Source organism: Panthera leo, chromosome Y (genome assembly GCF_018350215.1).
Source record: "Panthera leo isolate Ple1 chromosome Y, P.leo_Ple1_pat1.1, whole genome shotgun sequence".
Lineage (NCBI taxonomy): Eukaryota > Metazoa > Chordata > Mammalia > Carnivora > Felidae > Panthera > Panthera leo.
In genome coordinates, this window is record NC_056697.1 from 1,706,371 (window position 1) to 1,732,006 (window position 25,636).

General features: G+C 42.7%; 1 protein-coding gene across 1 annotated transcript; it reads left to right on the plus strand.

The window, feature by feature from the left end:
• The first annotated feature begins 947 nt into the window (after positions 1–947).
• Positions 948–20,359, plus strand: ARSH (arylsulfatase family member H). Its single transcript, XM_042926573.1, has 10 exons — positions 948–970; positions 2,670–2,819; positions 3,872–3,993; positions 4,908–5,033; positions 7,008–7,431; positions 8,629–8,765; positions 13,384–13,518; positions 16,292–16,454; positions 17,371–17,492; positions 19,887–20,359. The coding sequence occupies exons 1-10, from the start codon at positions 948–950 to the stop codon at positions 20,252–20,254; spliced, it is 1,770 nt and encodes a 589-aa protein (XP_042782507.1). The 3' UTR covers positions 20,255–20,359.
• The last annotated feature ends 5,277 nt before the right edge of the window (positions 20,360–25,636 follow it).

The following is a 25,636-nucleotide window of genomic DNA, read 5'->3' on the forward strand; positions in this document are numbered from 1 at the left end:
CGCGATGGAGAGGCAGAGACCATCCAAATGGGACCTCTCCAATTCCCTGGCCTTCGTGAAAGTGTTCAAAACTCTCTCACCGTAGCTCCTTCTCCCATAAAATAAAAGTGTCATTAACCCTTCAAGGCAAGCAGGGTGAAATATTTTAAGGAGCCAATGGGAACATGTGTGCGGAAATGCCTTGGGGATGAGGAAACCCTGTAAACTCTATGGTGGGGTCATTAACCATGATTATATATCATTTTCCTTGGGGGTGGCCCATCAGCCTACAAAACCTCACCCACCTGGAGCCATCTGAGGGTCTTTGGCGGGGGGGGGACACAGGACTCTTCCAGTCTTTGGGCTCTTATAAAATCATCATAATTACAGCGGCTAAACGTGCCTTCTTGACCTCAGTGAGTTTGGCCAATGTGGCCACGGGTTCACGGTGTTGATCACTGTGCTTTTTAAGGTAGGCATTGATTAGGCACCTTGGGCAGAAAAATGTTCTTTCCTTTTTTTAAAAAAAAATGTGTATTTATTTTTGAGAGAGTGCGAGTGGGGAGAGGGGCAAAGAGAGAGGGAGACAGAGGATCGGAAGCAGGCTCTGTGCTAACCGCAGTGACCCCTACACGGGGCTCAAACTCACAAATGGTGAGATCACGAGCTGAGCTGAAGCTGGACACTCAACCGACTGAGCCCCTGAGGTGCCCTGAAAAATGTCAGTCAGTGGGTTGATGACTTATTTGTTCTACTGACTCTGGAATGAAGGGTTTTTGTGGCCAGATCATCGTTTGTCGGGAGTCTGCCATGACAAGTGTCCAGGAATGACTGGGTCACGCATGGTGTTTGTCACATTCTCTCTGGTCAAACGCGACTTGTTTGCAATTAGGTATAAAGAATCGAGGGGGTGACCGCGTTCACGGGTGGACTCGTCTGCCCATGAGAGAGATATCGCTGTTGCAGCCATGATGTGGCCATTCCATAAGTGGTAAGTATGCGACCTCGCCAACTGTCACTGTCCTTTGTATCCAGACAGAAGGGTTCGATGTCCCAGTGTTGTTCACCCTGGCTGATGTTAGCTCTGCTTCATCTGCTTGACATGTGATGAGGGTCATGAGGGGTGTGCCAGGGGCTATGGGTTGATGGCATCCTACAGGGTGGCTTTTCTGAGGAATGCCTACCTTAACGATGACAGCACGGAGCTGGGGGTTGTAGAAGGGCCAAAGTCACAGATTGTTGTAGGGATTTTAAAGACGTCCGTGGAGGAGCGAGGGGTGGGGGGTGGGCAGAGAGAGGAAGCCATGACAGAGTAGCAGAGCACCATTTGCTGAGGCTTGTCAATCATGGCGCAATGGGAGGCCGTTGGAATTCTCTAGGGAGCATAGCAACCAGCTTTGTATATTGATAGGGTCGCTGTGCTTGGCTGCATTTTGGTGCAGCCCAAGTGGCAAAACCGGGAAGGGCCAGGCAGGCCATTCAGGAGAGTCTTCGGATATCTGAGTGAGAGACACCATGATTGGCGTGCCATGATTGCTCTGAAAATGGATGGAGGCCAGTGGATTTAAGATATTCTTTTCTGAGGTAGAACGAACAGGAGGTAAAATGGGTCAGATGGAAACTCCGGGGTTGGGGAACCAGCTTCTTGCACCGGAGAATGGTCCTCATCTCAGCTTGTGGGGATTTTGGTCAAAGGCTGTTTGTGCTTTTCTGCCCATAGGGTACCATTCAACAGTGACAAATGGGTGATTCTACAGCCTAACGCTCAGTAGGATATAGAAGTAGGTTACATTTCCCCTTTCGGGTGTCAAAAGGATTCCCGATGCTATTTTAAATATATATTTTAATATTTTAAAAAGGACAGGTCAACGTTGAGAAAAAAAAGCAAAAGGCTTGACTAGCTGGTGGCTAGCCTCTGATTTTCCATTTTGAGTTTTTATTTAAATCAATCAAACTATTAGGCCTTGCACTCATGGTTAATCGCTATTAAGTCTTTTTTTTTTAAGTTTTGTTTATTTATTTTGAGAGAGAGAGAGAGAGCATGAGTGAGTGTGGGGGAGAGGGGCAGAGGGAGAATCTGAAGCAGGCTCCATACTGTCAGCACTGAGCACAACGTGGGGCTCGATCCTGTGACCCTGGGATCGTGACCCTGGGATCCCAACAGACGGAGCCACCCCCCTGCCCCTGCACTGTTGGTCTTCTTTAAGGGTTTCCTATCACAAAACCCTGTGTAACATGATAAGAATTTAAATATCACCAGACATATAAAACTAATTTGAACGTGGGAGTATGTTAACACAAAACATGAGTCTTAGGATGCTTGGGTGGCTCTGTAGTTGAGCGTCCGACTTCGGCCCAGGTCACGATCTCGCGGTTCGTGAGTTCGAGACCCGCGTCGGGCTCTGTGCTGACGGCTCGGAGCCTGGAGCCTGTTTCCGATTCTGTGTCTCCCTCTCTCTCTGTCCCTCCCCCGCTCACGCTCTGTCTCTCTCTCTGTCTCAAAAATAAATAAATGTTAAAAAAACCCCACATGACTTTAAAACACAAAACTTGTGGCCTCTGAGCAAGCCCACTCAGGTCCTTGATGTAGTTGGAATGGGTGAGGAGTCACGGTGTTTCATGTTTTCAGTTGCCCGATAGGCAGACGCAGTTGACTGTCCTCTGTTTGTCACGTCCCCAAACGCCTCCAGGACCTGCTGGCTGTCCGTTCACCTCTGGTGCCTGTTTGGGGGCCTGAGCTCAGCGCTGGTGACGAGGAATTCGAGGCCCAATATTGTGCTCCTGATGGCGGATGACCTTGGGGTGGGAGATGTCTGTTGCTACGGCAATAACACAGTGAGGTAAGGAGGCCGCCCGTCCCCAGATGGTGACGCCCTGGTCCCTCGACTGCTAGTTGCCCATCTGCTTTCTGTCTCTCAGGATTGGTTTCTTCTGGAAATTTCACATCCGTGGAGTCCTATCACCCATGACTGTCCCTACCACATATGACCGCGGTATAACGGATATAGCATCCCGTCCCAGGGCCACCATAACAGACAGCACATCCCGTGTGGCCGTCAACAGCACGCGTTGATATTATTTGTCCTTGCAACGTGGGTCATGGACCAGTCCTGTATTTTAAGCATGGTTTTGGTCTTCTTAAGGGTAATTTGGGGCCACACGAGCACTGTTCTCTAGTCACCTCCTCCAGTCGTGGTTACGACGGCAGATACTGTCCGGGATTCTTGTGACTGTCAACCAGGCGATGACTCTCTCCACACAAAGTACTGGGAGGTACACACAGACCATCCCCAACACCGACGCTGAGGCTCTTTGGGCGTATCTGAGACCCTCCCCGATCACACCGCTGTGTGGTTGTGTCAGTAGTACGTCATCAAGACTGGGGATGTGCTTTCGTCATGGGAGAGCCTATAGTCTACTGTTCTCCCGAAAGATTTTGGAGACCTTAAAACATCAGACGACCAAAGCGGGCAACAAGGGACCATCCAAAATGTCACAATTCGGTTATTTTTTTTAAGTCACCTTTTCCTAGAAGAATTACAGTAAAATTTAATGTGATCCAAGTTACCCCTTCATTTTGGGAATATAATATAACCAAACGGGCTAAGTTTTGCATGGACAGGCCAATGCACCCGGGGAGCTAATAGTTGAATTGTACATGCACTTGTGCCTGGAGACATATTCTTGTAAACTCTGTTTTCGTGTTCCTTCTGGGCATCGATGCGTCCCAGCAGGTGGATGGATAGAAGGTTAAAGAGCGTGTGTTTTATAAGGTTTGGTGGGAACAGAGTCAGTGGGACTCACGCCAGAGTGGATGGCTTCGAATGTCCCGTGCTTTGCTGAGAATGCGAAACACAGGTGCTGAATCATCCGTCTGTCTGTCCGCCCGCAGCACACCGAATATCGACCGCCTGGCGAGTGAGGGCGTGCGGCTCACCCAGCACCTGGCGGCTGCGTCCGTGTGCACCCCGAGTAGGACTGCCTTCCTGACCGGCCGGTACCCCGTCAGATCAGGTGCAGGAACACAACAGTCTTGTCTTTCTCTCGTGCTTCCTTCTTATTTATTGTTCGTTCCTCCTCATAAGGATTCTCGAGATCGGTCATTTATGGGATTAAGAATCTCCGTGCAAATGGGGGTCATGTTTTTATACCTGCAGAGTTTACACAGCCGAGGGTCTTGACAAGTGCCTCCCAGGCTGCCCCACTGTGCGCATCCAGTGGCCGGGTTTGGCGAGCAATGTCCCAGCTCCTTGTCCAAGTTTTGGACTCAGCAAGAACATAGCCCACCTTTTATGATGGAGAAGTTCCCAATGTTTCTTACCCCTAACTTTTAGCAAAATAGTTTAGGAAAGGTGCCGGGCTGAAAATAAAGCCAAGACCGAGATTTTGAACAAAGGGATGTAGTGTCCGCCCGTCTTCATAAGAGTAATGGTGGGGACCTTCATGAGATGTTTTCACCACTCAGATTGGCAGAAATCAAGGCTCTCGTTTTTTTTTAAAGCCTTTTTTTTTTAAAGTTTATTTATTGATTTTGAAAGAGAGAGAGAGCAGGAGGGTCAGAGAGAGACGTCACCAGAGTCACATGCACAGTTACATTTGAACCTCGAACAATCAGTGAATAAATTTTCAGCACAGATACGCCCCGTGCAATGTTCGGGGCACGTGTCTGTACTGAACAGTCCTGCACGGTTAATATGAGATTCCATTGTGACCGGGCATGCTTTCTGGAGCTGGGGATCCTGATGACAAGAGAGCAGGTGCATGTGAGAAATGTGAGGGTTAGCTAAGTAGATGCAAAGAAAGCACGTACACTTGGGGAAAGAACAGCGTTGGGGAGACGCTTGAAGGAAAGGACTACGAGCCCTGGGGTTTCTCGTGTCACCACGCGGCCTGTGTACGTCAGCTGCTCTCTGCTTCTGTGAGTTTAGGGATGGCGTCTCCCTTCAACCTGAACCGCGTCCTTACCTGGCTTGGAGGCTCGGGCGGTCTGCCCACCAACGAAACCACGTTCGCCAAGCTGCTACAACATCGGGGCTATCGCACGGGACTCATAGGTACGGGCTGTGGACACGTGGGGCTCAGCCCTCCCGGGGGACATCCGCTGGGTGCACGCCAGCTGCCTTCTGGGTGGCAGGAGACACGCGGGGAAGGAGTCGGATGCACGATTACTCAGGACCTTTCCCGAGTCCAGAGCAGGGTATTAGGGGAGTCAGCAGCAGGAACGACAGCTTGTAGATTCCTATCCCTAAGATGGGATATTCTGTGTGTGTGTTGGGCGGGGGGGGGGGGGGGAGATGCTAGTTTTATGACATCATTAGTAGCCGGGAAGTGAGTGCACTCTTATTTATTTTTTTATTTGAAAGGTTATTTATTTATTTGGAGAGAGAGAGAGAGAGTTGGCGGGGGGGGGTGGGAAGAACACACAAAGAGAGAGAGATTCCCAAGCAGGTTCCACGCTGTCCGCACCGGGTGCAACACAGGGCTCGAACTCACAAACTGTGAGATCATGACCTGAGCCGAAGGCAGGAGTCCGATGCTTAGCCCACTGGGCCACCCAGGCGCCTGAGTGAGTGCATTTTTAAATATGTCCTGTTCAACCAAAAGCACGAATGCTGACCAAGTTACTACGTTTGACCTTTGAACGATGAGGCTCTTACGGGCACCAACCCCCCTCACAGCTGATAATCCACATACAGCTTCTAACCCCCCCCCCAACCCCCTGCACCAAACTTAACTACTAATAGGTTGCTATTGACCGGAAGCCTTACCGATAACACAAGCAATTGATGAACACATATTTGTAAGTTATATATAGTATATATTGTGTTCTTACAACAGAGTAAGCTAAAGAGAAGATATTTCCAAGTTGTAGATAGTGTATATTGTACTCTTACAACAAAGTGTATATTGTACTCTTACAACAAAGTGTATATTGTACTCTTACAACAAAGTATATACTGTACTCTTACAACAAAGTATATACTGTACTCTTACAACAAAGTATATACTGTACTCTTACAACAAAGTAAGGTAAAGACAAGAAATTGGGGCTAGGAAATGTGTTTATACGGGTTGTTTGATATCTTACGCCCTTTTGGGGAGACCCATGACACTGTGACAGCATCCCATCTAGTTTTTTTTCCGTGGAATTTCTATCCAGTGCATTTTTCCCCCACCAAGAGATGAGCCAATAAGATGCCGCCTGCTCCCTGTACCCAGTCTCTTCAGGCTTCTTCGAGGATCTCGGCTGCCCTCGCTTGAAGCAGTCAAATAAAAAAAAAGAATGACCCTGGTTCCCCCGTATGTGACCTGTAGCGCAACCATCCCTCAATGAACCCCAATGGGCACCGTGTGGACGGAGATCTTGTACGCCATCTTTCAGGAATATTCTAGGACACGGCCAAACCTGAGTTCCCATTCAGCTCTGTCGTTTTTAATTAACATGACCTGAGGCCTGTTAATACGAGGGTGAATGTCTCCCTGGCAGTAAGGGGTCTGGAGTGGGTTAAGTATAATCACGTGCGTAAATGAATGAGCATATGTGAGCCATGTAGTAGGTGCTCAATAAAAGGAACGGGGACCATCACCTGAGTCCTTTTCCTCGTGGCTCCCTTATGATCCTTACTCAGGGCTCTTGGACCAGATCTTTGTGTAGAATTCTGGTTCCCTTTCAGGGGCATGGAACAAAGGAGTCAGATAACAGCATCTGGGGGCAAACCTACAACGAGCAGCTTGGAGGAGGGCAGAAAACACCCAGCACATGCGATCTGGCTTTCCGGCTCCTTCCAGACCCCTGGGAAGGGTCTGATGGAGAAGGTGGCTGTGCTCTGCCCACTAATTGTTGCCTCTGCCCCCAGCAGGGACTCCCGTCCCGGCAGCACGCGGACGGTTTTCTGTGGCCCTGTTTTCGTGCGCAAGGGGCGGGTGGTAGGGACCGCTGCGGAGTTGGTGAGAAATACGGGAACCCATGCGTTCTGCAGACGGATGGGTGTTCCTGGCGCCCCGGTGACGCGGTGTGTCCCCTGCAGGCAAATGGCACCAGGGCCTGAGCTGCGCCTCTCGGAACGACCACTGTTACCACCCGCTCAACCACGGCTTCGACTACTTCTACGGGCTGCCCTTTGGGTTGCTCAGCGACTGCCAGGCGTCCAGGACCCCCGAGCTGCACCGCTGGCTGCGTATAAAGCTGTGGATGTCCACGGCGGTCCTCGGCCTCGTGCCCGTCCTGCTGCTCGTCCCCAAATACGCCCGCTGGTTCCCCGTGCCCTGGAAGGTCCTCCTGGCCCTGGGCCTGCTGGCCTTCCTCTTCTTCGTGGCCTGGTACTCCAGCTACGGGTTCACGAGACGGTGGAACTGTATCCTGATGAGAAATCATGACATCGTCCAGCAGCCCTTGCGCGAGGGGCGGGTAACCTCCCTCCTGCTCAAGGAGGCCCTCGCCTTTATCGACAGGTACGCGGCCCCTGCCGGCCGGACTTCCTGCTTGGGGCTCTGGTTTGCACGGCAGAGACGTTGGCTTTGTCTTGGGGACGCGGGCCTGTGCGTGTGCGCACGTGTGTCTGTGACGTTTGCAACGGACCAGACTCTCTCCTTAGAATAAGATTGAGGGGCGCCCGTGCGGCTCAGTCGCGGGACCCCCCCCTCCCCCCGCCTTTGGCTTTGGTCATGATCTCACAGTCGATGGGTTTGTGCCCCACATCTGGTTCTGTACTGAGAGCATAGAGCCTGCTTGGGATTCTCTCTCTCTCTCTCTCTCTCTCTCTCTCTGCTCCTCCCCTGCTCTCTCTCTCTCTCTCTCTGAAACTAAACTTTAAAAATTAAAAAAATAATAATAATAAAATTGAGAGTTAAATTTCCTGCCAAGTTCAAACACCGAAATGGCCAAGAGCTATATTTCGCTCGCTCTTGTTCATGCAAAACTGCTTCGATACGGATTGGTGTCTAAATGGATTCGAGCTTTGGGACGGCTTCTGATTTTCCTTCTTCTCAGAAACAGCCTGGAAACGCCTCCCTGTCCGTGAAAGATGGGGCCGTGATTCAATTTCTAGATACGTCGTCTCAGGTTTTATATGTTCAGTACAAGCTCCCTTCTAGATGGGGAATGGGGGTCTAGATGGGAGACGAGATTAACCCCTGACAACGGAGCCTCCTTCACTCCTATGCCTGCATGACCCCCACGTTCGTTCTTTGCCGTAACACAGCGGTCAGAACGTAGTCACTCAGCCCAGCTTTCACTCAGCCCCAGGGCTGTACTGGGGAGAACGCACCCCGTGTCTATGCACTTCACCCTGTATAATGCCCGCTTGTAAGAGTATGTGAAGGGGCAATTTGAAATGGCTACATGTGACGTTAAAATGCAGAACACAACAAACAACATGGACTGGCATCCTCTCTTGCGACCTGTGATTCTCTGCCAGCAGCCTCATGGCTCAAAGTTAATGCCAAAGCTCCAGCCATCACGCCTATGTTCCAGACAGCAACTGGGGAGAAAGAGGAGGAGGACGAGGAGGGAGTGAAGAACTGTCAGAATACTCACTCGCACAACCTCTATCCACGGTTGCAAGACCTTTCCACCTGTGCAGCGTCATAGCCAAGTGAAGGAAACGCCTTTGTCTGTGCCGATAACTCAGTTAATGTTCCACCCGTTAGGTATAAACGCGGCCCCTTCCTCCTCTTCGTGTCTTTTCTGCACGTGCACACCCCACTGATCACCAAAGAGAAGTTTGTGGGGCACAGTAAATACGGGCTCTATGGAGACAACGTCGAAGAAATGGACTGGATGGTGGGTGAGTATTGACGAAGACGGAGTTTCTGGGAACGGGCGGGCCCTTGCATGTCTTGGGGCCGCCGAGAAGTGTTTGCTCCCGTGAACCGAATTCAAATCTGGCCGTAGGTGCAGCAGAATCAGTGAGTATTCCCCCAAGAAAGCGGTCACGATGACGAATATGGGGTTTTCTGTCTTGAAAACAGAGACGAAATTAGTAAAGTTACTAAAGGATACTGTCCTTCCCCGTTATTTATAACCTGTTATTCTTATTAGTTATAAACTAATTCTTACTGGTTCGTTTTACGAGAAGTGCTTAGAAATGTAGGAGGGAATTCTAAACCGAAGCCATTCCATTCAAAGCTATACGATCAATACACAGAATAAGACAAATGGAATGAATGACAAGGAGGGTATATTGATTTTTTTTTTGCATTTATTTATGTATTTATTTTATTTTTGAGACACAGAGAGAGACAGGGTGTGAGCAGGGGAAGGGCGGAGAGAGAGAGGGAGACCCAGAATCGGAAGCAGGCTCCAGGCTCTGAGCTGTCAGCACAGAGCCTGACACGGGGCCCGAACTCATGAACCTTGAGATCATGATCTGAGCCAAAGTTGGATGCTTAACCACCTGAGCCACGCTGGCGCCCCTAGGGTATTGTACTTTTGAAACACAGTACAATTTTCTCCCCCTCTCCTTGAAGCTTGAAATCTATTCTGTGCAGACTGCCTACACTGATATTCACAGAGTTTGAAATGTGTTTTAAAATATATTCAAAGTTCCTTAAATACAAAAATGTTAGTCTTACATATAGAATATGTATATATTCATTTAATATCTATTAACATTTAATATTAATTTCTATTTAATATTTATTCCATATCTATTTATATTTAATACCTATTTCATATCTATTTAACTTAATATTGATTTAACTTAGTATTCATTAATTTAGTATCTATTCAATTTATATTTAATATCTATTAATTTTATACTTAATGTATTTAATATCGATTTAATATCTATTAATATTAAATTATATATTTAATATCTATTAAATATATAATATATATCTATTAATATATAATATATCCATTAATATTTATTTAATATCTATTAATATCTGTTACTCTTTAATAGCTGTTAAGATTAATATCTATTTAATATCTATTAATTTAATATCTATTAATATTTATTAATATTAATTTATATCGATATTTATTAATATTAATATCTATTAATTTATTAATATCTATTAATATCTATTTATTTAGTACCTATGAATATTAAATCAACTATGCAATTAACTTAAGTGTTCAATATCTAATATCTATTTAATAGTCATTATTTATGAATATCTATTTATTTAATATCTATTTAATATCTATCAATATTAATACATTTGATGTATTTAATATCTATGAATCAACAGTATATCATTATGTTAATAAAATCTATCCATGCAAGTCAAATATTAATGTGCATATATGTATGGATACATGATTTATATATGTCTCTGTGCATAGTACAATATATATATATTTTAAATTTCCTGGCAGATGTACACAAACACTGAAACTTATTGAAAGTTGCTACAAGTAAAGCCAAGCTGTAGGCTGATAACTTAGTGTCATTGCAACATTGTGATTTATTTCCTTGAAGTGTTTTATCCTTCAGGATAATCTCCTTTGCAAACAAGGCACTTCTATCTTAAGTCCAAGACCAGTTTTACCCGAAGGGGCAGAGTTTGCCACTAACAGATAATTAAGTTTCTTCTGCCGTCTATGTTAACTCCGCGTTACAGGTTCCTTGTAAACGTTATTAATTGCATTTAGTTCCAGGGCTCATCCGATGTATGTGGGAGAAATGCCGAGTAAGCATTTCCCTGCAGGACACCTGCCAAATACATTGCTGTATTTTTCCCTTCAGGGATTAAAACAGATTTTTTTTTGATGTTTATTTTTGAGAGAGACAGAGGGAGTGTGAGCGGGGGAGGGGCCGAGAGAGAGGGAGACACAGAATGGGAAGCAGGCTCCAGGCTCTGAGCTGTCAGACCCCTATGTGGGGCTCAAACCCACGCACGGTGAGATCATGACCTGAGCCGAAGTTGGATGCTTCACCGAGGGAGCCACCCAAGCACCCCTCCCTTCAAGGCTTTTGAAAAGCGCACCAAAAACAACGGCAGGTCAAAAACCAGAGAGGCGTCTTGTGTGTGTGTGTGTGTGTGTGTGTGTGTGTGTGTGTGTCTAGTTGGCAATATGATGATACAACTTAAGATCATTTCGTAAGTTATGAACTTTCTCAAGAAGCCATAACAATGTTACAGAGTGACATAGAGAGTGAATGTCCGAAAATGTCCAGGGTTCGGGAACATTTTAGACTCTGTGTTCAAGCAAACTTGACCTTAAAAAAATATTTCAGACAGTGTATTTTTGCAGTCTTTCCTCATATCTTGTCTTATATTTATGATTATGCTGTTGCCATTTGCACATACATATGGACACAGACATCTCTATGTTTTACACCTTGCATACACATGGATACAGTTCCGAAAAATAGCAGCATTCGCATCGGTGTCATTTACTTTGTATGCTAAACACGAGAGCCAGCTGCAGGGCTTTCAGGGGCGCCTGGGTGGCTCAGTCGGTGAAGCATCCGACTTCGGCTCAGGTCATGATCTCGTGGTCCGTGAGTTCAAGCCCTGCGTCGGGCTCTGTGCTGACAGCTCAGAGCCTGGAGCCTGTTTCAGATTCTGTGTCTCCCTCTCTGTGACCCTCCCCCGTTCATGCTCTGTCTCTCTCTGTCTCAAAAATAAATAAACGTTAAAAAAAATTAAAAACAATAAACAAAATCAGGGCTTTCAAATATATTGATTTCTAGCTACAAGGTTTCTATATAAAAAAAAAAAGGCCAATGTGGCTTCAGAAACAAACCGCTTTTCAACAACGAAACAGAAAGGTTAACGAGTTTATGCTTCAAGGAGTTTTCTTTGCAGTTAGCCACGTTGTCTTTACATGTTTGAGTAGAACAGGAATGTGGCCGGGGAAGGGGCTCCTGTGTGACCCACAGAAGCCCAGGGCTGATGTCCAGCTGGGATCACAAATTAAGTCAACATCGTGTGGAGTGTGGCTTTCCATCTGTTTGTTTCAAACACTCGTTTGTCTTAAGAGAGTGTCCACACTTAACACACAATGTTTGCTGAGTCTGGGAAGATGTTAATTGTTGTCGGAGGCTTAGGACCTGCGGGTCGGGTGCCACCTTCAGAGAGCCGTGGGGACAGTACATCCCGGTGGGGGGTGGGGGGACAGTGCTGCTCTCTGGCACAAGGGTACGACTTTGCTTATTTATTCCTGCAAATGTCAGTGTTTCATCTGTTATCTCTTTTGTATTAGTGATTGTAAGGCTCTTCTAACTGCCAGACTTCATATTTACTGCCTATTAAAACTTTTGTCTTGGCTGTTTGATCTTTGAGCGATGATAGTATTCATATGTTCTCATACACTCTATGTGTATACGTAATGTATTTATAGAATATAATGTGTGTGCATATCATTACATAATTTCTAAAATAAATATATTTTCCTATATATTATATATTACATATATTTCTTAAGGTATTATATAGCATACTTCTTATATTACATGTTTTATTTGATATATCATATATTATACTTAATATATGTTATATAAAATCATTTATTGTGTACTAAATGATATATTAAATGTATATAAAATTGCACAGTACAGAAAACATTATCCATCAATATTACATAAATAACTAATATATAATACTATCATATAATATATAGTTATCAAACATTATACAATATTTTAATATATATGTTACTTACATTATATATTATATACATTGTATAGTTACTAATATATCATTATATAAAATATTATATGCTTAATATAACATTTTAATATATTTTAAATCATAACTTTTATAGCTATACATATTTCCTCATATTTATATATCATATATTATATACCATTGGACGAACTTTATAATATAAAAAGCATATAGGATTATAATACATAAATTATATTTTCATATATTTACATACAGATAATACGTTTATCGTATAGTATATATTGTGGATTACAATTTATTATAATTTAAAATATTATGATATATGAAGCATCTTTTATATTTATTAAATATATTTATTATTATATTATAAGTTATTATATAATATATATATTATAATATATATTATACATATAATAATAAGTTATTATTATATAATAAGTTATTCCTATTATAAATTTACTATTTATTACATATTTATATGGAATATATATTTATATACATATATAACATATTACATATAATGTCAAGTATATGTAATAAGTAATTATAAATATATAAAGCCCAATTTTATGTTACATGCTACTTAGCATATATATTCTATGCTATATAGCATATATTTATGTATCCACTCTTAGTATCCTTACATATACTACCCATGTACTAGAGTATATAACAGTGATTTATTATATATTATTACAACCTATACAATAAAATAACCCTTAGTTACACTGTTACGCTAACAAGTGCCTGATAATAAGCACCTCATGGAGATGACCGTGGTCACACTGAAAGTTGAGAGCTTCCTGTCCGCACCTGCACCAGGTAGGATCCTGGAGGCCCTGGACCGGGAGCGCCTGTCCAATCACACGCTGGTGTACTTCACGTCGGACAACGGGGGTCGCCTGGAGGTGCAGGAAGGCGGGGCCCAGCTGGGCGGCTCCAACGGCGTCTACAAAGGTGATGTGCGGAGAATCCGCATGTTTTAGTTTAATGCCCGAGTAGCGTCTACTTAGCTTTGCATGCACGCGTGTTCATTTGCGAACTCGGTTTGGAGATCTTTGTGTGAGTTATACTCTCATGTGAAACTAGATGGGAAAAGATGCAAGTTTGGGGGCTATTTCTGGGAATTTAAGACAGAAGTGCCTGAAGTAAGGAAAGCCTCTTGAGTGGAAATGCACAGGGCCTCTGTGACTATGGAAAGCTGGTCTCTCAGGCTTGCAGTCTAGGCATTTGGAGCTTGATGACTGTGGGATGGGGCGTCCTGGACCCTGTAGGGCATTGAATAGTGTCTCTAGTTCCCACCCAGCACATGCCAGGGACCCTTAACACTCCTCTCCCCAGCAAAATAGTGACAACCAAACGTGTCTCCAGACATTACCCAGTGTCCCCCAGGGCCAAAGTCCTCTCTAGCTGAGAATGACTTACTCTAGAATAATACTCACTTGAGTACCTAAATTCAGGTCTTAATGAGATAAAATTGATCATGTTATCAGTAGGCTTCAAACACTGTGAAACAAAGAGGAAAGGAATTAATGATCTAGCACGGGGGCCTTCCTCCTCATTGAGGGAGTTCTTTTGCCTGTCTTTGATGTGTGCCATGCTGGGTTATTCAGTAGCTCTCCTGAGCCTGCCCTTACAGATCTGCAAAGCGGGGCCAACAAAAAGAAGAGTCTTGGTGTTTGCTACTCCTCTCCTACCACTCTGAACCCCAATCAAAACAAAGTGAAAGCGTGTCCAAGTTGTCATCATTACAAAAATCATAGCTTTAGGATTTCCTTGTACTTTATGAAACAATTTAGGATAGATAGGTAGATGATTGATAGATATATGGAGAGATACATGGATGGATGGATGGATGGATGGATAGATAGATAGATGTTGGATGGATGGATGGATGGATGGATAGATGGATGGATGAATGGATGGATAGACAGATAGACATTTATGATGGATGGATAGATGGATGGATGGATGGATGGATGAATGTATGGTTGGATGCATGGATAGATAGATAGATAGATAGATAGATAGATAGATAGATAGATGTTGGATGGATGGATGGATGGATGGATGGTTGGATGCATGGATAGATAGATAGATAGATAGATGTTGGATTGATGGATGGATGGATGGATAGATAGATGTTGGATCGATGGATGGATGGATAGATGGATGGATGGATAGATGGATGGATGAATGGATGGATAGACAGACAGACAGATATGATGGATGGATGGATGGATGGATGGATGGATGGATGAATGGATGGTTGGATGGATTGATGGTTGGATAGATAGATAGATAGATAGATAGATAGATAGATAGATGGTTGGATGGATGGTTGGATGCATGGATAGATAGATAGATGTTGGATGGATGGATGGATGGATGGATAGATGGATGATGAATGGATGGATAGACAGACAGACAGATATGATGGATGGATGGATGGATGGATGGATGGATGGATGGATGATTGGATGCATGGATAGATAGATAGATAGATAGATAGATAGATAGATAGATAGATGTTGGATGGATGGATGGATGGTTGGATGGATTGATGGTTGAATGCATGGATAGATAGATAGATAGATAGATAGACAAGATATATGGGTAGATGATACATTGACAGATCAATAGATTGATCAGTCGGTTGATTGATAGATATTAGATAGAAGATAGATAGGACAGATACATTATACATTGTAACTGACAACAAGTGACCTCCTAAAAGTATCCACCTTTTCTGGCAGGTCATGTTAACTTGCTGTAGGCATACTGTTAATTAGCATAGACTAAATTGGTGACAATCCTAGGGAAAAAGTTATGTAGTAAAAGTAAGTCACTCTATATGTGCCATCAAGTGAGATGTCACTATTAAATTATATTCACATTGCTTGTGTGTGTGTGTGTGGGGGGGTTGTGTGTGCACAAGACCATCACTCTGAAAAGTACCTTCTGATACCTCTGAAAGAGACATGGCTGAATTGTTGTCGAGCAGTTTTACCTTCGGAACCAGTGTCCGGCTCACCAGGAGGGGCTGAGTCCATTTGGCACACAAATTTGGGTGTCTTGGGCAGACAATTAATTTTGTTGTAGCTGCCTTACACAGTTGCCGGCCATTAAATACGACCATGTATGTGTCAAGGTGGGTTTATGTTTGCTTTTTTTGTTCATTGTTTATCCATATATAAAACAAACATAAATTCAGTTCAGAGAGCTGGTTAAGTTTTCCATAAAGAATGGTGCTGTAGACTGGGGGTGGGGGTGGGGGTTTTGAACACTGACAAGACCAGTATCTTGGACCCTAAATGTTTTCCCATTTAATGTTTTCCCCACTTCTACATAGAGAGACACTGTCTTGTGTTTTCTTTGTAATTTGTACCGTCAGAGTAACATACATGGAAAAGGTGTTCCATGAATGTTTCATGTTTGTTCTACTTTGGAAGAATTTCCTTTCACCCAGCCCAGAGAACCTCATTTTTTTTCTCTTAAAGCTTACAGAATGTTCTCTTTTCTCATAGTATTGAAACTCCATGGCAATCATTGTCATCACAAAATAATAGCACTGTATTAGATCAGCACTTGCTTCACAAGTGGAGTTTCAACTGCTTGGAAACAAGAATTTGGCAAGTGACAGAAAACATTCCATCTAGACGTAATTTCCAACTGAGTGGAGAAATATGATTGACTTGAATTCACCCTTGGCTTTCATCTTTGGTTTTAGGTGGCAAAGGAATGGGCGGATGGGAGGGGGGCATTCGTGTCCCAGGAATATTCCGGTGGCCGACGGTCCTGGAGGCTGGGAAAGTGATTGACGAACCAACAAGCCTAATGGACATTTATCCAACACTGTCTTATGTAGGTGGAGGGATATTGCCCCAGGACAGGTATGGAAACGGTATTTGCGCCTAACCTTGGCAGATATATTTGACAGGCACTTGGATGTGTTAGAAAATGTTCTATGTGTATGTGTGGTATATCACTTAATTTTCAATATTCCGTTAAGATGGGCAGACATCTTTCTCCCCTTAGTGGGTGGTGGGTGGATGGATGTTTCCCGATTAGGACACGTTCTACTTTGTCTCTCCTACACGTATGCAGACACAGGCTTGGCTGTCCTCATGGGTGGGGTGGACTCTCATTCACTTTTATATCCACCACATCGTCCAGAACATTAAGCAGATATTTATTAGGTGAATGACTGAATACAAGTGCATTTGTGTCAACGTATGAATGAGGCTGTACTTATCTATGGGCTTTAAGATGAAGAGACGTGGTCCATGCTCTAGTGGTTTAATTCCGTGTGTGGGGACTGGTATCTGCTCATCTGAGGGGGGGATGCTCTTAAATCAAATGAGTGTCAGGAGCTCAATTTTCTAATCCATGACGCTCATTCCTACTGTCTCCCAAGTATGAGAATAGTATCTCCAGCCACTCACCTCTCCCACTGTCTTGGAAACTGTGTGACATTTCCTCCTTTTTCTTTTGTGGTTGTTGTTGTTACTGGTATATAATGGGTGAAGATGTGTAGTGAAGCTTAAAGTCCTTTCTTCTTCTTCTTCTTCTTCTTCTTCTTCTTCTTCTTCTTCTTCTCCATCTCCTTCTTCTCCTCCTCCACCTTCTCCTTCTTCTTCTTCGTCTTTCTCTTCATCTTTGTCCTTCCCCTCCTCCTTCCCTTCCTCTCCTTCTCCTTCTTCTCCTTGTCCTCCCCCTTCTCCTTCCCCTTCTCTTCCTCTTGTCTTAAGATGTGTGACAAAACCGTGCCCCTCTCACCGCATTCTGCATTTCTCCTTCTCTCCAAAGAGTGATTGATGGCCGGAATCTAATGCCCTTGCTGGAAGGCAGGGTATCCCACTCGGACCATGAGTTCCTCTTCCACTACTGTGGGGTCTACCTGCACACAGCCAGGTGGCATCAGAAGGACTGTAAGTATGGAGATGGCAGGAGTGTGGGGACACAATAAGAACACAGCCCCGTTTCCTTTCCCTCTTGGGGGAAGTTGTACCATGTACAAACAGCACCCAGCTGTTTGAGGTTCTTTTTCCTTGGGGAAGTTAATTATAAGCGGCCATTGTACTGCGGTAGGATTTTACAGGTGTATGTAAACTCATGTGCACGAATATGCCAGAGACAGAGAGAGAATATGAATGCTCACAACTAAGGACAGTGAAGTAATTAGCAACAAGGAGTAAGCTCTGCAGTGTAAGCCACACGACTGTCCTGTCCCCCTCCAATGAACTGTCTCTGCCTTACATTCATGCTAGATGATTCATGAAAACAAATGTAAATTAACAAAAGATACTCATTTCCTTACATCTGTAGGAAAAGCTCTATCAAAGGCAGTTGGATAAAGTTCCAGAATCCTTACGTGATGGGAATTAACTTAATCTGCAGAAAAGATAAAAATTTTCTCCCACGAGACCTATCACTTGTGGTGTGATCCATTCTTCATGTCAGTGTGGACTAATCGCACACATAAAACAAGAACAAACTGACAAAAACCTCTTTCTTCTAGCTTCTCTATACTTAGGGACATGTTCAATGGTGAGTAACGAAAGAAAAACAGCCCCTCCCTGCCAACAGCAAAACTTCCTAAACTTAATGATGGAGGGTTAAACAAATAGAATTTTACTTATATTTTCATAATCAAGATTTCAGAAGTTGGAAGCACAGAGGTGGTACAATGTTCAACACCATCTGGGGGAAGGGTAAAGTCCGGTGATTGATTAGGAAAGCATATCTTTTCTGTAAAACCTCACTCACAGACTTCTATGAAAGTTTCATTGACCGGACACTGAGAAATGCTTATGATGTTTTCTGTCTAAAATCGATCTCTGGAAATAGAACTGCCAACCACTGATACAGGAAGAAAGAAAGGAAAGAATGAAAGATAAAAGAAAGAAAGACAGACAGATGGAGAAGGAATAGAACAAAGAATGTTTGACCTTGCCAGATGACCTTTGTCAATTTCAGAACAGTTGGTTGAGAGTCCAGCTCTTGATTTTGGCACAGGTCATGATCTCTGGGTTGTGGGATCGAGCCCCACATCAGGCTCTGCACTGAGCATGGAGCCTGTTTGAGATTTCCTCTCTCCCTCTACCCCTCCCCCCACTCATGTTCTCGCTCTTTCTCAAATAAAAAGAGGAGAAAGAAAAGAAAAGAAAAGAAAAGAAAAGAAAAGAGAAAAGAAAAGAAAAGAGAAAAGAAAAGAGAAAAGAAAAGAAAAGAGAAAAGAGAAGAGAAGAGAAGAGAAAAGATAAGAAAAGAGAAAAGAGAAGAAAAGAAAAGAAAAGAGAGGTACCTGGGTTGTTCAGTCAATTAAGTATCCAACTTCCTCTCAGGTCATGATCTTGTGGTCCATGAGTTCAAGCCCCGCATCAGGCTCTGTGCTGATAGCTCAGATATTGGATCCTGCTTCGGATTCTGTGTCTCCCTCTCTCTCTGCTCCTCCCCTGCTCACGCTCTGTCTCTCTCACTCTCAAAACTGAATAAATGTTAAACAAATTTTTTAAATAAAAAAGACAAGAATAAAAGAAAAGACAAGACAAGACAAGAGGAAAGACAAGACCAGACAAGACAAGACAAGACAAGACAAGACAAGACAAGACAAGAAAAGAGAGGTACCTGGGTTGTTCAGTCAATTAAGCATCCAACTTCCGCTCAGGTCATGATCTCGTGGTCCATGATTTCAAGCCCCGCATCAGGCTCTGTGCTGATAGCTCAGATACTGGATCCTGCTTCAGATTCTGTGTCTCCCTCTCTCTCTGCTCCTCCCCTGCTCATGCTCTGTCTCTCTCACTCTCAAAACTGAATAAATGTTAAACAAATTTTTTAAGTAAAAAAAGACAAGAATAAAAGAAAAGAAAAGAAAAGAAAAGACAAGACAAGAGGAAAGGAAAGACAAGACAAGACAAGACCAGACAAGACAAGACCAGACAAGACAAGACCAAACAAGACAAGACAAGACAAGACCAGACAAGACAAGACAAGACAAGACAAGAAAAAAGAAAAGGAAACTTTCCATTTTGCCTATGGCAAGTCAGAGCAAAGTAGTGATCAGACTCACAACTTCTGGAATTATAGCAGCCATCCAGCTAATAACTATTATATCCACATGCCCTTGTGATAAGGTAAAAAGTTTTCAAACTTGCAGCAAAGTTATGTGTTGTTCTCACAGTTGAGGAAATGCTACAATTGCTAAGTAACTCTGTGCACAGGATGATTGATTGTTGGCGAAAGCATTTGAGAAATAGGTTTCCATGGAACGAGTCCTAAAATGATAACAACTATGGCACTTTCAACGGAACTCTGTTTTCCAGGTGCAACGGTGTGGAAGGTCCATTACGTGACTCCCAAATTCTCCCCGGACGGAGCTGATGCCTGCTATGGAAGTGGAATATGTTCATGTTCTGGAGATGTCACCTACCATGATCCTCCACTGCTCTTTGACATCTCAAGAGACCCTTCTGAGGCCCGGCCTCTTAGCCCTGACAATGAAGCCTTATTTGGCTCAGTGGTCAAGAAAATCGAGGCGGCCATAAAAGAGCATCGCCGGACTCTCACACCTGTCCCACAGCAGTTCTCTGTGTTCAACACCATTTGGAAACCGTGGCTGCAGCCCTGCTGTGGGACTTTCCCTTTTTGTGGCTGTGACAAAGAAGATGACATCCTCTCTACGGCTTGGTGAGCAGCAAGGGGCCACTTGTTACCAACCACCAACACACTGTTACAGACTTCATGGAAGCAGCTCTCAGCTGATTCCTCCCTTCCTTGTGGGATGAATAATTATGCCCTCCGCCATTTTTTTTAACCCTCAGACTTCAGTTCTTTCTTCAAGTCACATCCGGGAGCTCGACGAAGCAAAAATGGATCTGGACACCAGCGCCCCCGGAGTAGAGAACTTGTGTCATATCTTTATATAATTGTGTCATTGTTCAAGCAAAAAGGTAGAGCTAGGAAACCTTCTGCAGATTCTTATGGATCCGTGGCGCTTAGGAGATGGTGAGAAATGGTAGGACGGATGCATCCTTTTTACGTAGTTGTGGTAGAAACTTCTACTTGGGGATCTTAAGTCCAGATGACTTATTTTTGCAATCAGTCATTTCGTTTCAGCCTGAAGCAGATGGTGTTCATGATAGTGGAAGTGGTCCCACACTACTTTTCAATTCTTGACTTCCGGTCTTTTCTTCTTCTCTTCCCGCTTACAAAATAAATGCCCGCCTACAGGTGTTGGTTCTGATTCCTGGCAACTTTTGATTACAGAGGATGTGTTGTGTCTTGGTGTGTTCCTGTGTGAATTGGGGGGAAACCAGTGTCTATCGCATGGAGTGGCTGTGAACATCGCATGCATTAATTCACCTGAAATCACCTTCTGTACAGTGAGCACTAAATCGGTGTTATTGTTATGAATGTTGTAATTGTTGTCAACTGCAATTCATCATGTTCCCTAAAGTACAGAATAGGAAGAGTAGAGAAGAGGCCATATGTAAAATGGAAAAAAAAATGGATGGAAAAGTTTTTAATTGATGAAAGGTATTCAGGCATCTCATGCAGAGAACAATTCTAAACAGGATAAACAAAAATAAATTCACACCTTGAAGAATCATGAGAAAACTGCAGATTACAAAGGACCAAGAAAAGATCTGTAAATCAATCAGATTTCCTATAAAATACAAAGTATTCAAACAAAACTAGATTTGCTAATGGCCCCAAGGGAAGCTATAAGAGAACAGAATAATCTCCTCAAACTATTATTTGAAAATGATGCTGAAAGTTTTAAAACACCAACAGCCAATATTTTGGATTTTTTTATCCCTTTATTTAACTCGGTTTTCCTGTATTTTGAAGCTCTCTGGTACTAGAAGCCTTTAAAAACAATTGTTTTCCTGATTAATCAAATCTTTGATCAATAGGCAAATTACCTCCTCACATCTGGTAATGCTCTGTATCTTGAAGTCCAGTTAAGCTGAAATAAACATAGCTTTAATGTTAAAACTTAATTACATTAAAAATTGTTTAGTATTTAAGTGATGTACTTTTCCTCATCAGTTTAACCAATGTGTGGCTTTATATTTAAAGTGCTTCTCGGGGCGCCTGGGTGCCTCAGTCAGTTAGGTGTCTTACTTCAGCTCAGGTCATGATCTCACGGTGTGTGAGTTTGAGCACCATGTCGGGCTCTGTGCTGACAGCTCGGAGCCCGGAGCCTGCTTCAGATTCTGTGTCTCCCTCTCTCTCTGCCCCTCCCCTGCTCATGCTCTGTCTCTGTCTCTCTCTCTCTCTCTCTCTCTCTCTCTCTCTCTCTCTCTCAAAAAATAAAATAAACATTAAAAAAATTAAAAACTAAAAATAAAGTGCTTCTCATTGTGTGTCAACTAATCCCAAATAAAAAAATTAATTAAGAAAATAAAGTGCCTCTCTTTTAGACATCATATAATTGGGTCTTGCTTTTTTTTTAAATCCATTTTGATAATCTCTGGTATTAATTGGAATGTTTTGTCCATTAACATTTAGTGTAATTATTGATATGCTTGGGTTTGCATCTTCCAATTCTGTTTGTGCCATCTGTTGCTACACTTCTGTCTTTTTTGGGTTACTCGATTATTTTATTTTCTTTTAGAATATTCTTTTGAGGTGCCTGGGTGGCTCAGTCGGTTGAGCATCCAACTTTGGCTCAGGTCATGATCTCACAGTTCGTGAATTCGAGCTCGGTGAGCTGTGCTGACAGCTCAAAGCCTGGAGCCTGCTTCGGAATCTGTGTCTCCCTCTCTCTCTGCCCCTCCCCTGCTCTCTCTCTCTCTCTCTCAAAAATAAAGAAACATTAAAAAATTAGAATATTCTTTTATCTTTGGTCTTTCTTATATTCCTCTTTTGCATTTTTTAGTGAAGGATCTAGAAATTCTAATATATGTGTTGAGCTTATGGTCTAATGAGAGTTAATCTCATCACTTCCCATAAAATGGAGAAACTTTGCTACTCCATATATCTATTTGCCAGCACTCCATCATTCTTTATGCTCTGGGTGTTGTATTACAACTATGTGTATGATGTAGCCCCCAGTAGTGTAATTATTTGCTTTAAACCCAACGTATATTTTAAAGAAATCAAGAGAAAAAAGTAGTCTTCTTTGCTTAGCTCAATATTGACTATTTCTCATGTTCTTTGTCTCTTTCTGGGGACTTGTGTTTTCATTAGGCATCATTACCCTTCAGACTAAAGATATTTTTTTAGTATTTTTTTTTTTTTGTAGTGTAGGTCTTTAGATGTTGGGTTCTCTTAGCTTTAACTTTTTCCTTAAGGTCCATCTAAAACTGTTATTTCATTTTGATTTTTGACAGGTATTTTCACAGGTTCCAGATTTATCTGTTGATTTTTATTTTATTTTAGCCCTTTAAATACATCAATCCCCATGTCTCCTTTTTTTCACAAGCATGTGACAGTCATTTGAATTGATGTTCCTTTGGATCTCATGTATCATTTTTCTCAGGCTGCTTTCAAGATTTTCCTTCTACATTTGGCTTTTAGCATTTTGTTTATGATGTGCCTAGACATGTTTTTCTTCATATTTATCCTATGTCAGTTCTCCTGAGCTTCCTGAATCTGTAAATTGTTTGTCTTTCAAAACATTTTGAGTATTTTCTAATTTATTCAAATAATGCTTCCACCTTTTTCTCTCTCCTTCTCTCTGGTGACTCCAAATTAGACTTTTTTGAGACTGTTCTGTAAGACTTCCTTTACAGTTTTTTCTTTCTGATCTGAAAATTGGATAATTTCTGCTGATATGTTTTCAAATTATTGACTGTCTCCCCCTTGTGCTCTATTTAGTTTTTAGGCATTTTCAGTATAGAAGTTGTATAGCTTGATTCTAGAGTTTACATTTAGTTCATTACATTTAGACTTACCAACCTTGTTTTTGTTATGAACGTATTTTTCGTTACGTCATTAGGCATAAAGATAACAGTTGCTTTAAGGCCTTTAAAACCAAGGACTTTAAAACCAAGATGGATGGTTTTAAACCAACCATCTTTAAACCATCCATCTTTAAAACCAAGATGGTTTTAACCAACTTGGGGTTGATTTCTGTTGATATTTCTGTTTCTTTTATTCTTGGGAGTGGCTCACGTCCTCCTGACTGTAGGTAGACTGAGTAATTCGGGATTCTATCTTGGACATTGTGAGTGGTAAAGTGAGGATTCTGGTGTCTCTTATATTCATCGAAAGAGTGTTGATGTTTTTGTTTTCTCAGGGAATTAACGTGTTTGGGCTCAAATCAAGAGCTCGGGCTACTAGGTAACGGCTCAGCTGCCAGTCTTTTCCCCATGTTTTCTCTTTAACTGGGCATTTTGTGTTTGCTCTGGATGTGTGTGGTTCTGACATCAGACACAGATCTGGGCAGCACTCATATGCAGTGTTTACGGAGATCCCATTCAAGCCCTTTCTTTTCTTTCTGTCATGTTCACCTTCCTTTACATGCATTTTGGATATTTTGGGCTCTAGCCTCCAATCCTACCTGAGCTTTAGCTGCCCCTGGTACTCTCAGATTAGAAGTTTTGAAACCTGGGAAACCTCACCCTTTGATGGTCCCTCCTTCCACATGTTGACTCTCATCCTGAACCCGCCTTGCTGTGTTCACTCTCCAGATCCTTCACTACTTAATGTGTTGGGTTTGGTTTTTTTTTTTTTGCATTTAGAATAGAGATTATAGCTGTGATCTCTGGGAAGACAGGTCTGTCAGGAGCTAGTTCATGCGTTCTTGACGTAGAAGTCAGAGCAATGGTTTTGAGTCAATGGTTTTGGGGATCAGACATTGCAATAATTCAGTTCAACCATCTTCAGGGACACGATTATGCTTTTGTGACTCAGTTTCATGGGTGAATCCTGGATATTTTAAGTGTCTATGAGCTAATAAGAGTACATAGGTTCTTTCTCCTAAGGATATTTGCACAAGTGGAACAAGAGTATTATTTCTTGCTTAAGAGAAGTGAGTTCACAAACCTTACTGAGTAAACTGAGCCCCAAGGCCAAACTCATCCCATCTCTGAGGACAGTCACCTGCTGGCATCCTTGTAATCTCACCAAAAAATTTAGGTATTCATCCCTCCTCACTAAAGGTTAATAATAGGCATCATGAATTGATTTATGATGTAAATCTCACACAACTACTATTACCATTAAAGTGACCACAGGAATTTCGCATTCATCGAGTATGGGATTTTACCTCTTGGACTCACAGAGTTACTTAGAATCATCACTGTGTTTTAGGGAAGAATACATAATTGTTTCTTTATCATAGAATTATCTCCATGTCCCCAGTAATTAGGAAGGTATCTTTTTCTTCTGTAGCCTCGTGGTGATTTTCTGGGGCCAGACACACATTCAGTGCTTAAATACAGGGTAGATTCAAAGGCTGCAATGTTCCGCCTCCATGAGGCATCTAAATTAGTCAGACTTGTAGAAACATGGAAGTATAATGGAAGTTGCCAGAGGCTTGGGGAGAAACGCATAGGGAGGTGCTGTTCAACACGTATAAACATTCAGGTTTTCAAGATAAATAAATTCTGTAACATCGTGTCTGTAGTTAACAGTATTATTTAGTGCAGGTAAAAACTCAACAGGATAGATCTACATGATGTGCTCTTACGACCGTAGGAAAATCCTAAATGAAAGAATTTTCAAAACGAAAAATAAAGATGAATCAACGACTACGTTGTCTGAACTTTCTTGTAAACACAACCACTCATGTATAAAATGGGTATCATGCTTGCACATCACGGTCACATCAGTGACAGTGAGGCTTGTCTGACATCTAAGGAACAGCATAGAGTTGTAAACTCTATGTCCCAAAGTTTCCAAATTACTGGATTCCTCACAGCTTGTGTGTGTGATAGTCTAGAGCGGGAGACAGTTTAACACATGGGTTGGGATCCTCAACATGCGTGGGGCAACACTTTTAACTAGCCAGATGGGAACAGATTGTGGTGAAAGACAGGAGTAGAATTACACATCTTCTGACCCAAGCTTTCTTGGATGCTGTGTTCATGTCATCAGCATCGATTTGTTTGTCTTCTTATGG

Coding starts and splice junctions, on each gene's coding strand:
- ARSH (XM_042926573.1), top strand. CDS start 948: ATGATGTGGCCATTCCATAAGTG. Junction 7,432..8,628: donor GCCCTCGCCTTTATCGACAG/GTACGCGGCCCC, acceptor TCCACCCGTTAG/GTATAAACGCGGCCCCTTCC. Junction 17,493..19,886: donor CAGGTGGCATCAGAAGGACT/GTAAGTATGGAG, acceptor TCTGTTTTCCAG/GTGCAACGGTGTGGAAGGTC.